This window comes from Theropithecus gelada, chromosome 6 (genome assembly GCF_003255815.1).
Source record: "Theropithecus gelada isolate Dixy chromosome 6, Tgel_1.0, whole genome shotgun sequence".
NCBI classification, from domain to species: Eukaryota; Metazoa; Chordata; class Mammalia; order Primates; family Cercopithecidae; genus Theropithecus; species Theropithecus gelada.
In genome coordinates, this window is record NC_037673.1 from 7,027,226 (window position 1) to 7,039,427 (window position 12,202).

At 40.4% G+C, this 12,202-nt stretch overlaps 1 protein-coding gene across 1 annotated transcript in view; it reads left to right on the plus strand.

Moving 5' to 3' along the window:
* Positions 1–21: 21 nt before the first annotated feature.
* Positions 22–12,202, plus strand: part of ADCY2 (adenylate cyclase 2) — a 423,318-nt gene continuing 411,137 nt past the window's right edge. Inside the window, exon 1 of the mRNA XM_025387564.1 lies at positions 22–318. Coding sequence (XP_025243349.1) covers positions 109–318 — 210 coding nt within the window. The 5' untranslated portion in view covers positions 22–108. The remainder of the gene's footprint in view (positions 319–12,202) is intronic.

Consider the following 12,202-nt stretch of genomic DNA (forward strand, 5'->3'; position numbering starts at 1 on the left):
CCGGCAGCCGGGCCGGCCGAGGCGGCGCGGGGGTGGGACGCGGGCGGTCGCGGCAAGCGGCGCTGCCCGGGCCGGGCGCGCACGGCGGGCGCCCTGTGAGCGGCCCCGATGTGGCAGCAGGCGATGCGGCGCCGCCGCTACCTGCGGGACCGCGCCGAGGAGGCGGCGGGCGGCGGAGACGGGCTGCCGCGGTCCCGGGACTGGCTCTACGAGTCCTACTACTGCATGAGCCAGCAGCACCCGCTCATCGTCTTCCTGCTGCTCATCGTCATGGGCGCCTGCCTCGCCCTGCTCGCCGTCTTCTTCGCGCTCGGGCTGGTGAGTGGCCTCCCCGTGAATCCAGCGCCTCGCCTTCCCCGGCCCCGAGAGGACCCGGGCCGGCCGAGCCGCGTCCCGCTCTGGGCTGCCCCGCGGCCCGCGGCAACCCCTCGGCCCGCGGCTCCCTGCTCCTCCTGCCGGCCCGCAGCCCGGTGGTCTCTGGCAAGGGCTGCGGGCGAGAGAAAAGTTTCCTGGGAAGGCTCTTCCCAAAATAAAGTTGCCGAGGTGTTCACCAGGTGGACGGGCAGGGCGTGTGCTTTTTGCATCTTTGCGCACCGCTGGTAAACTCTGCGCTTTCTGCCGGGCGCCGCTGCCCGCAGCGCTGGAATAGGTCTCCCCAGAATCAGCCCTGGGCTTCCTGGGCGAGTGGCTGTCTCCTGCCCGGTTCCGCTGGCACGGCCCCGCAGCTGGCATTTTAGTTTGGATTGGGCGTTATTCAACTATGCAGAAAGCCTGCCTTGGGAAAGTGGTTAATGACAAGGAAAATGAAGAAGAAAAATTAAGTATACATCTTTGCCTTTGCTAAAATCATTTAGCCCTTTAGCCCGATAGACAGAAAGTGATGGGGTGTTGACTTGTGAATCTTTCATCTCAGGGTCTACAGTTAAGAAGCGTTTGGGATGGACGGTTGCTTTCTGTTTCTAGAGAAGTAACGTGGTTAGGGGTTTGGACAGGTTATTAAAGTGGATTTCATCACTAGGAGTATAATGCAGCTCAACAGCCAGTTTTGCCAGTTTATATTTTTCCAGCAGAAATCCTTGGCTCCCTCCCTTGAAAAGTGAGGGGAAGTCTGTAGATGGCGATAACTTCCTGTTACTGATCTCTGAGTGTGTGGTTCAAACTTTTGCACTGCCTGTGACATGCATGTGCAGATTTTGTGCGAGGCATCGATTATCCAGCGAGATATTTTTTTTTTTTTTAGTCAGTGGTTGATCTGTGAATGTCTCCACTGGGTGATTTTTTTTTTTGGCTTAGAATATAAATATGTGCCTATATTTATATGTGTCCACCACCAAAGAAGTGGATTTTGCTTATGTTTCACCATGCATAAAATAGCTGTCCTTGGTATTTGGCAATTTGTTTCGGATATCCAGAGCCAGATGGTGTTCAAATGTTATGCATGGGAAGAATTGTTACCATCATGTTTTTAAAAAATAAAAAAATTTCCCCACACCACTCAATGGTAGCTGTCTACTGATTGAGTTCAATGAGGTAAGAATAGAAAATAGAATGTAGGAGGCCATGAAGTCACAGATCACACACTGGCTCTTGTACTATCAAACCTAGAGCAGAGAGTACCTTTTGATCCCTGTAGTCTAGATATGTGTCCGGAGCAGCCCTCACTCTCTCCACATGGAACCGGCCTTCTATGCTCTCTGGAATGGCATTTTTATTTCTCTTTACTACTTTCAGGAACAAAAAGGACTTGGGGAGAGACTTCTGCTCAGTCTCATGGGCAAGCAGGATCTCTAAAGACATCTACTTATTGTTTTTTACTTGCCAGGAAGAAAAGAAACATCAGAGCTGTCCTTTGGAAATCTGTTCTGCTGGGGCATTTCGGCTTGCCATTCTCTTGAACCTGTAATTCAAACCTGCTCTGGCTTGTTCTCTTCTAAATGGAAAGGAGCAGGTGATGACCTATTTCTAGCAGCATTAATATATTTAAAGACAAGTGTGAAGTTCATGCTTCCCCTGTACACACTACTTGGTTTTCTGTGATAGAGAATTCTAATTTCTTAAACTTGGTTGATGGAGATTCTTGAATGGGTCACTCAGATTTAGCATGATTGGGTTTAAAGTACCCTTCTTTGAACTGTCTTTGCTCTTTATATTTGTGTTTCTATATTCAATTCCTTTATGTTCCTTTTTGCTTGGTGCAACTGTGGGAGTGGTATTCTTTTCACAACGTTATCCAAACATCTTTACTTTTCTTGATAAATCAATCATTTTCATGCTCCTCTTGCCTTCAGCTAAATCATTTTAAGCACAAAGTGGGCATTTCCCACAGCGTGGCTGTCACCTATGGTGAGGTCCAGAGAGAGTGAAATGAATCCTGTTCTTGGCCGCACCTAATTCATGGTCTCATGTCTACTATGTGCACCCTTCAAAGAGATAAGCTATGCAGAAATGTTCCAGAATCAGGGAGGGTAACTCAGTCTGGCAGAAAAGCCACCTTCAGGCAGAGACCAGCTGCAGGACCAAGTCGGAAGGGGCTATGCCGAGGAGCAATGTGCCCTGTGTTCTGAAAGTGGACCTGAGTCAGGACTGGGATGATGTTGGGCCCCCAACAGCCTGTTTCTATTTTGATTTTGGAAGCACCATAACCAACATCTGTGCTTTCTAAAACATGTTCTCCATCTAGATAGTCAACGATGGCTGGGGTAGGGACATTTGAAGATAGAATAGGTAGGCTAAGGTAAAGCTGTGTTCGTGTAATTAGAGGTGAGTTCATTTCTTGGGCTGGCAGAGCTTGGCTTCAGAGAGGTCTACCTTGGGAGGTGGGAATGGCTGCTTTGGGATCCTGCCAAGGTTTCCATGCTGGAGCACTTTACTTGAATAGCTGGGCTGCCATGCAATTCAGGAGCTAAGCAGATCTATTTTTGCTGCCTAAAATCTTGGACAGATTCCTTTTTTTCCCCCTGAATCTGCCTGATTTTGATTTCCATTAGACTTTCATCGGTTCTTGTAGAAGTTTGGCAATTTTCTTAAAGCACATCCCTAGCCTCCTAGAGCAAAAAGGCATTTGGACTACAAAATGCTCTTAGCATAATGCTAGTACGTAGAGATTTTTTTTGCTGTATGTAATTGCCTTTGTAGAAGTGATTTGGAATACATACTAAAAAGAAAAAAAGCAAGCTTCATTTTGATTTAATATTTCCCTAATTGACATTGTTCACAAAGTGATTTCATTTAATTTCAACCTTTGATCAATTCATGATTCTGCATTGTTGACCTTAAAATTAAAGTAATCCTCAAAGTTTTATATACCATAAAAATAAATCCTGAATTGAAACTTCACAGTCTTGGTTAATTGGTTATTTTCTACATGAAAACAATTAAGTAGTTTTAATCCCATATTTGTGAAGAATTACCTGAAGACATGAAACTCAGTAAATAGAAAATTCAATGGCATGTCTTGAATGTAAGTATTGTTTAATAATGTGAGTAATAGTTTCTGCTGTTTATCATGGAGAGTATTTATGAAAAATCTGATTTATAATTTTTTCACCATCAGCCTGTTGAGTGCCTACCAAGTGCCAGGAACGGCAATAATTCTGGGCATGGGGAACAAAATAAACTTGACCCCTGGCATCAGAAAACTTAGAACTAATGAAATGAAATTTTAAGTCATAAGTCTTATCATGTAACTTGGTTTTTAATTTTTTTTCTTGTTCTCATTGTTTTTTCTTTTTCTACTTTGTTTTTTGGAACTGGTTTTTATTACTGAATGCATGAAAACCCTTTTTCAGAATTTAATACTCTCGTTTATTATATCCAAAATCAGCCAGCTGTTTTCAAAATTTGCCTGTCAGTGTTAGGAAAGGTTGACATAATTTTTTTTTCATTTTGTCAGAATACCAGCTGGCTCTAGCCAGATTTGTTTTGGCTAAAATTTATGATTAGGAATAGTCAATATTTCAATATAAATGAAAAAATTGTATTCCATAATTTTAAGTAGTCAGATAGAGAAATAAAGTAGATATTTGTGTTTTTTAGTATGATACTAAAATAAGAGTATGCACTTTTATTAACTATAAATAGGTAATATATGTGACCGAGAATATGACCCACCTTGTTTCTTTTATGGTGATACAATGAAATAGATATTTAGACCAATAACCAGAAGTATTTTTTATTATGAATCAATTTTCCAACATCAGATATTTTTTCGAAGGGCAGATTTATCAGAGAGGTTCTTTTATCTGTACATCGAGAAAGAATTTTATTCTTCCAAAACAAATTAACATACCCAATTATTTCTAGAGAGCAACCAACTTTGTTATTCCAGACAATCTTTCAGCACCCCCAGTAGGTGGAAGAATCACCTCCTTCCTTGGGGATTGGAGTATGGGAGGGCAGACAGATGTACCCAACATCCGCTCTAAGGAACAGGAAATTCTGTGCATGCTTTCTCTAGTTTCATGATTCTGAGTGTGGAAGGGAATAGAGCATGTTCTTAGGTATTGCAGTAAAGGTAGCTAAAGATTCATCTTTTTATGCATTTCTATACACGCAAGAAATCTCACTCTGCAGGTGCTTGTAATTTGCAACCAGTAATTCTCTAAGTCGTTTTAGTTATAATTTACTTGTGCTATAACAAAGGCCATGGAAAAACTGTAATTTTCTGTAGGAAAGATGGTTGCAATTTAGGGGCCTAGCAAGAAAGGGTTTGGAAGCATCCTTTGGATACTGAAATGTATGGTTAAATATATACATGGCACCTTCCTTTCCTGTTTTAAAAGGACAGTGGAGTGAAATGATTGAGAGCATCTGCTGTGTGGGAATTGTGGCTTTGTCCATTTCCACTTCTGTGACCTTGGGAAAATTGTTTAACCTATGTCTCAGTTTCCTTGTTTGTAAAATGGCATGGTACCTGCCTTGTAAGTTGATGGTCTCAGTTAGTACATGCAAAGTCCTTAGAACAATGCCTGGCATAAAGTAAGCCTCCAGGACTGTTAGCTGTTCCTAGGTCTTCGTAGCTGCATTTTCACTGTTACTGTGAAAGACTACTGTAGTCACATTGCATTAGAGCCAGAAAGGTGCTCATTCTACAGATGATGATACTGAGACCCTGAGAAGTGAACTCATTTCTTCAAGGTCATGCAACTGCTACGTTGTCACAGGGTCACAGGGCTTTTGACTTTCCCTGGGTGACTTTGCTAGAGAACATTGCAGGTCTAGAATTCCCAGCTCTGGTCTTGGAAAATAGCAGGTTTTCTTGTTGAAATTTCTTACTAATATGAACAGCCTCAATCTTCATTCTGTGTAATGGAGTTAACTTTCAATGCTTTTCTCTTCCAGAGTTAAAGGAATTCCGTCGAGATGCTTCCTCGTAATTAATTCACTGACTTGCTGGCATTATTTATTTTCATTATGCTAAATGTCCCCAGTGTCTTCCCCATCAAGTGGAGCCTTGACTGTGGCTCTGCTTTTATTGTCTGAGAAGTCCTGGCATATGCACCATGGGTGTGAGAATCATTCCTATTAAGCCGTGATTCTTACTGATAATTTAAAACCGAATATTCTACTAAAAATGGAACAACACTGTTAGAGCTGTGTTGAAGGTGTTTTTTGTGTGACGTATTTCATCAGAAATTGTTAGTGACAGGAGAGTCCGAGCTGGATGCTGGGCATACTCCACTGGTATACGGGTTCTTCCTATCATTTGGTATTGACCTCCAGACAATTCATTGAACCCGACTCATTTCTTCCTTCATTGAGCATTTAGAGCACCTGGGTTGGGGAGGTGGGCGGGGGGCAAGCACCATGATTGACATCACCCCTGGATGGCACTCCACCCTGAACTGGCTCACCCCTGCATGTTGACATGATCTCTTAAATACTGTTGACTGCTTTAGGACAGGCTATCATCATGATCATTATCATATCTAAGGACCACAAGAGCTGAGGGCATTCACCTCTGACCCTCTCCACTTTCTGGATCTTCCTGAGTGGCTCCCCTAATCTTGAAGTCTCTTCCACATCTCTGTGCCTTATATCCAAATGTTTGGGAGGACAGAAAAGGATTATTAAGTTAGCTCATGGGTTTGGTCCATTTGACAAAATTAAGCCTGTGCTAATTCTTCAGTCCTTTTTTGGTATAAGGATACGATTAAAAAAAAAAAAAAAAATTACAAAGGAGAGAATGAAAAGAGGGTTGGGAGAAGACTTCGTTTGTACAGCTGTTTTTGGCAATGTTAGACATAGTTGTTTTGGTTCCCTCTTTTTTCTTCTGCTTATACTTCTGTCTGTAGGAGCCAGACACAGGTGAGAGTGGGGTAGACACAGTAAGAAAAACCTCAACCCAAAAAACCATTGTGGGCAGCTTTACCAGCTAGTTTTCTGACTCTGCCCAGAGTTCTAGAACAACTGTGCTAAGACAAAGAGAATGAAAACACAGACCTGACCATGGCTCATAGAGATGTGTAAGGCAGATTGTATCTCAGAGTTGAACCAAGTCACTTCTGAAAAGCTTGGTGCTGGAAATGGGAAAGTTCAATTATAGGGCAATTAAAATATGTTGAGTAAATAATTTATTGCATTTGAAACATATAGACAGAAAGTATAATACTATAGTTTCTTTTTAAAATATTGAAATTCTGAAGATTTCTCAAGATGATCATTATTTTCTGGGAGAGTCCTGTGAATAAATCAGGTCTCTAGGGTCATCACCCCATAGAAAGTTCCTGGTAGAAAAGATGGCAGATCAGCACTATTGTAACGGGAGCCCTGACTGCAAGATCTTGGAATTATGAATTCTCCCCATTTATATCAATGTCCTTTGCTGTCCCTCAGACATAATGATGCTGGGGTATTACAGACAAGCCAGAGCTAAAAAATACTGGTTTTTATTCCTGTGTGCTTACTCCTAACACTGAATTATATTATGTGTGTATATATATGTGTGTGTGTATGTGTGTGTGGGGGGGAGGGTTTAGTGTCCTGTATTATTTTTTTAGGTGTATAGAGAAAACAAGAGTAAATAATTAAAATATCAAGTTACTAATGATATATGGACATTATGAAAGAAATAAAATTTTAGACTAGTCCATTACTAGAATGAATTAAAGTTATTAATATTGAAAATTAAATACGGAGATCAGGTTAACATGAATAAAACAGATAATGAGGAAATCTTAGCACAGTCCAGACATATGGTCAACCTAATGTCTAACTCTTTCCCATCATTGACTTGCAGTGAATTCAAATACATAACCTCCATACTCTTTGGAATTGAATTTTAGGTGCATAAAATAGAATTACTCATTTGATAATTTGATTAATATTTGATTCTCAGGCATAATCCTCATTGATCTCTATGTGGCTCATTTATAGTAAAATAAATTTTCATGAATCCATTTTGAAGTAGAATATCTCTAATAGCAAATTTCTTTCTATATGCTCAACTCATTCCATTCTACTCTCTATCCTCAAATGTAAACTTCATATTGAAATTGAGTTTTATCGTTCTTTTACTTGTCTTTTTGTTCATTTTATTATATATAGACACATACATATAAATGATATATATGTGTGGTGTGTTATAGAAATTGAGATTCATTTACCTATTTTTTCCTTGAGGAGAATCAATTGCCACCGATCCATTTCAATTACTTTCTTCACATCCATCATATATCAAAATTCTACATATGGTTGATTGGTTATGGGCTGTTCTGCCACATTGACTAAGTTTTTGTTTTGTTTTGTTTTTATCCTTTCAATGCTACACACACACACACCCCACACACACAATTACTAAAGCTCTGTAATAAGTATTTTTGATTTATTTATGGGGAGATTGAAACTTCTGCTTCAGTATATTTGATAGTAGTAAGATTGTCTAGTATTTCTAATTTTATTTCTGGGGTCAGTTTCAGTAAGATGTTTTTCTAGGAAGTTTTGCATTTCATCCAAATTCTCAAATTTAACTGCATGCTCATTTTGATAATAATATTCTCCTTTTGATGTTTTACATATGCTTTATTTTTGATTTTTATTTATAATATTGTTTTTATATGCCTTCTTGTATAATCTCACCAGAAGTCTTCTTTTTAGCTTTTTCAAGAACCGTCCTTCTTTGTTTATCTTATCCATTACTTTTCTTGTGTGTGTTTTTATCTTTATTATCTCCTGTTACGTCAGTCAGAACATATTAGATTATGTCATGGAAACAACTCCACAGTCTTCCTGGATTAACACAACACAACAAAGGTTAATATTTTGCTCAGGATACACGGTAAAGATGAGTCCGTAGAGAGACTCTGCTGGCAGCCCCGTCACTCAGGGATTCAGGATGAAGGAGGGCACATCCCACAACACACTTCTTTCCTCATTGTTGCACCAGAGAAGAAAAGCTTGCTTCCATGTCTAACTACTGGCGATGAACACTTTCCACATGGAAATGACACATCACTTTCATTCATTTTTCATTGGCCAGAGTAAATGTTCTTAGTTGTCTTTGGTTGCCTTAAAAACCACCACAAAACTTAGTGACTGGAAACACCACCATCATATATCTTCCTCCTGGACCTGCAGTTTGGGCACATTTGCCAGTGGTGGCTCTTCCTTGCCCCATGCATTGGCTGGGGTGGTTTGAAGGCTGTGTCTTGCCTCCCTTGAAGGTTTGCTCGCTTCCCTGTCTGGTGGTCATACTGGCTTGCAGCTGAGATTCAGCCGGCACTGCTGGCCAGAACACCTTCATGTGGCCTCTCTACATGATTGCTTGACTTTCTCTTGATATGGGAGCTGGTTTCAAGAATGATCATCCTAAAAGAAAAAGATGGAATTGCATGGCATTTTTATGACCCTGTCTCTCAAGTCAGGGAATTCTGCCATACTCTATTAATTGAGGCATCATGAAGACCCTCTCAGGTGGGTGGTCAGTCCAAGGGGATAGAACCTAACTGAATGTCAAGCATACATGGGATGAAATGTAGATTGCCCCCATGTGTGGAAAATACTATCTGCTATGTTACCTTACATAGCCATGCCAAACTTTCATATGCCTGGAAGAAGGTTGTATCAATTAACTTGTGCTGTGTAACAACTAAAAACTTAACAGATTTGAACTACTCTTTTTTTTAGCTCATAATTGTGTGGGTCAGGTCTTTGGTCTTCTGACCTAGGTTTCTAAGTTCATCTCTGCTGGTCTGTCTCATGTTTGTGTGGTCTACTGGCATGTTAGTTAATTACTGGATTACTCAAAATAGCCACATTTATGTGTGTGGCCAGTTGGCAGGCTGTCCACCATGACTGTTGAGTGGAGTGCCAGGTCACTCGACTGTCTCCTCTCATTTGGCAGGCTAGCCTGAGCTTCTTTGCATGGAGTTCAGGGGCTTCCAAAGAGCAAGAGGAAAGAGGCAAGCCCTACTGCCCAAGTCTTTGTTCAAGTCATTGCCTGTGCCATGTACCTGCCATTAGATTGGCCAAATGGAGCCACATGGCTAGCGCCGGACTCAGTGTAGAAGAGAATTACACATGGGCGTGGATACAGGGAAGGGGATTATTGCTAGCTGAGATTACAGGCATGCGCCACCATGCCTGGCTAATTTTTGTATTTTTAGTAGAGACAGAGTTTCGTCATGTTGGCCAGGCTGGGCTCTAACTCCTGAACTTGCGTGATCCGCCCACCGCAGCCTCTCAAAGTGCTGAGATTGTAGGCATGAGCCACTGTGCCCAGACAGTGGCTATTATTAAGTAAAAGAAGAAACAAAACAAACAAAAAAAACAACCAAAAAAACCCTGAACAAACAAACGATAACAACAAAAACTCAAAAAACAAAAAAACAGATGCTGGTGAGGTTGTGGAGAGAAAGGAACACTTTTACACTGTTGGTGGAGTGTAAATTAGTTCAGCCATTGTGGAAGACAGCATTACGATTCCTCAAAGACCTAAAGACAGAAATACCATTCGACCCAGCAATCCCATTACTGAGTATATACCCAAAGGAATCTAAATCATTCTATTATAAAGACACATTTATGTGAATATTCATTGCAGCACTATTCACAACAGCAAAGACATGGAATCAACCTAAATGCCCATCAATGGTAGACTGGATAAAGAAAATGTGGTACTTATACACCATGGAATACTATGCAGCCATGAAAAACAAGATCATGTCCATTGCAGGGACATAGATGGAGCTGGAGGCCATTATCCTTAGCAAACTAATGTAGGAATAGGAAATCAAATACTGCATGTTCTCACTTGTAAGTGGGAGCTAAATTATGAGAACACATGGACACATAGAGGGGAACATATAAGTTATCTTATATGTGGTACCTTTTAATTTACATTTTTGTGATGAACTTTTAAGATAAACTATGCTGTGATCAAAGAACATGGGTCTGTGTGATACCTCTTCTTTGAAATCTTTGGAGGTTGCCTGACACATGATTTTTATAAATATTCCACATGCACTTCAGAAGAATATTCTTCCACCTAATGGTTGCGTGTGGAATTCTGTTTTTTAATTAGGCCAAGATTACTAATTACGATGTTCAAATCCTTTACATCTTTTCTTATTTGCATTTTTATTTTATTTGCTTGGCCTATCAATAGCAAGACGGGGAGTTGAAATTGTCTGCTTAGTAGATTAGTTTACTTTTTTCTCTGATTTTGTAAATTTTTGCTTTATGCATTTTGAGGCTATTTTATTAGTTTTACAGATGTTTAAATTTATTATAATTGCCTATTTATTCTTTTCATACCTCATGGTAAGATGGAGTATGACTATGTATGTAGATAAGAATAAAAATTGTCTATGTATCTATATGCATATGAAAAAATGTATCTCCACACATCCATTTGTAGTCAAATGTTTATCAGAGCTAAAGGCTGATTTCATGTCTCCTAATAATTACTGTCATTTGTGGTACACCTGTGACATACGAAACACCCAGAAGCCACACCAAATGTGGATGACTGCATGTGAAGAAGCTGGCTGAGGGACATTCGGCTTCTCCCACTGAAAAATCACAGCAGGAAGTGATGGAAATCGGTTTCTACCTTTGGTCTTGCTGACTTCAAAGCATTTCACTAAAATATCATTTTTTTAAATTAAATAGAAAGGCAATATTTTACATTAGACTGTCCTTTACTACCTACATGCAAAATAGTACTATTTAACAAAAAGAAAAAGTGCTTTGAAAAGAAAGAAAATACGGATAAGCTGTTACTGCATGGAAAAACATCTAAGAAACAAAGAAGTTGTCACATAAGAAATAAAAGTGATGGGTATTTAATAGGCCTAGCAATTAGAATCCATCTGAAATTACCAGAAAATGCATGGAAAATGAAGGGATAAAATGCTTACAGTGGAAGGAACCCATTGTCATCACAGTGGATGATACCATAGTTAAAATATCGTGCTTTAAAGACATTTTCGTACATTTCATTTAGTATGCATTATATGGTAAATTTTATTTTACCTTGTTAAAGCCATTTTAAAAAAGGCATTTTAGTACATTTTAGGTAATATTGAAAGGATTTTAGTACATTTTATTTAGTTTGCATTATATGGTATTTTTTTTCCACAAAGGGAGGAGGGGTTAGGATACATAGGAATATTTAATTGAGATTGATGATGGTTTTAGTGTTTTAGTTTGCTTATTTTAAAGTAGTCTGTTTTATATTCTAATATTTGCAAACAACTCAATCAGAAGAACATGGCCTCGGGGTGTACCTTGCTGACTTCCTTCCTTTCTCCATCTGCTGGGAGATGGACAGGAGAGAGGGGGAGCTGTCATCCTAGGTCTGAGGGTGTCTCTTTATTCCATTGACTTAGCCTTAAGAAAAATGCAGGCTGGGCGCGGTGGCTCACGCCTGTAATCCCAGCACTTCGGGAGGCCGAGATGGACGGATCATGAGGTCACGAGATCGAGACCATCCTGGCTAACATGGTGAAACCCCGTCTCTACTAAAAAATACAAAAAACTAGCTGGGCGAGGTGGCGGGCGCCTATAGCTACTCGGGAGGCTGAGGCAGGAGAATGGCATGAACCTGGGAGGTGGAGCTTGCAGTGAGCTGAGATCCGGTCACTGCACTCCAGCCTGGGCGACAGAGCGAGACTCCGTCTCAAAAAAAAAAAAAATGCATGATGCAGGCAGTGAGGCCAGGGAACACTGTGGCCTGTAAGCTTGTACATCCTCTAGTGAATAC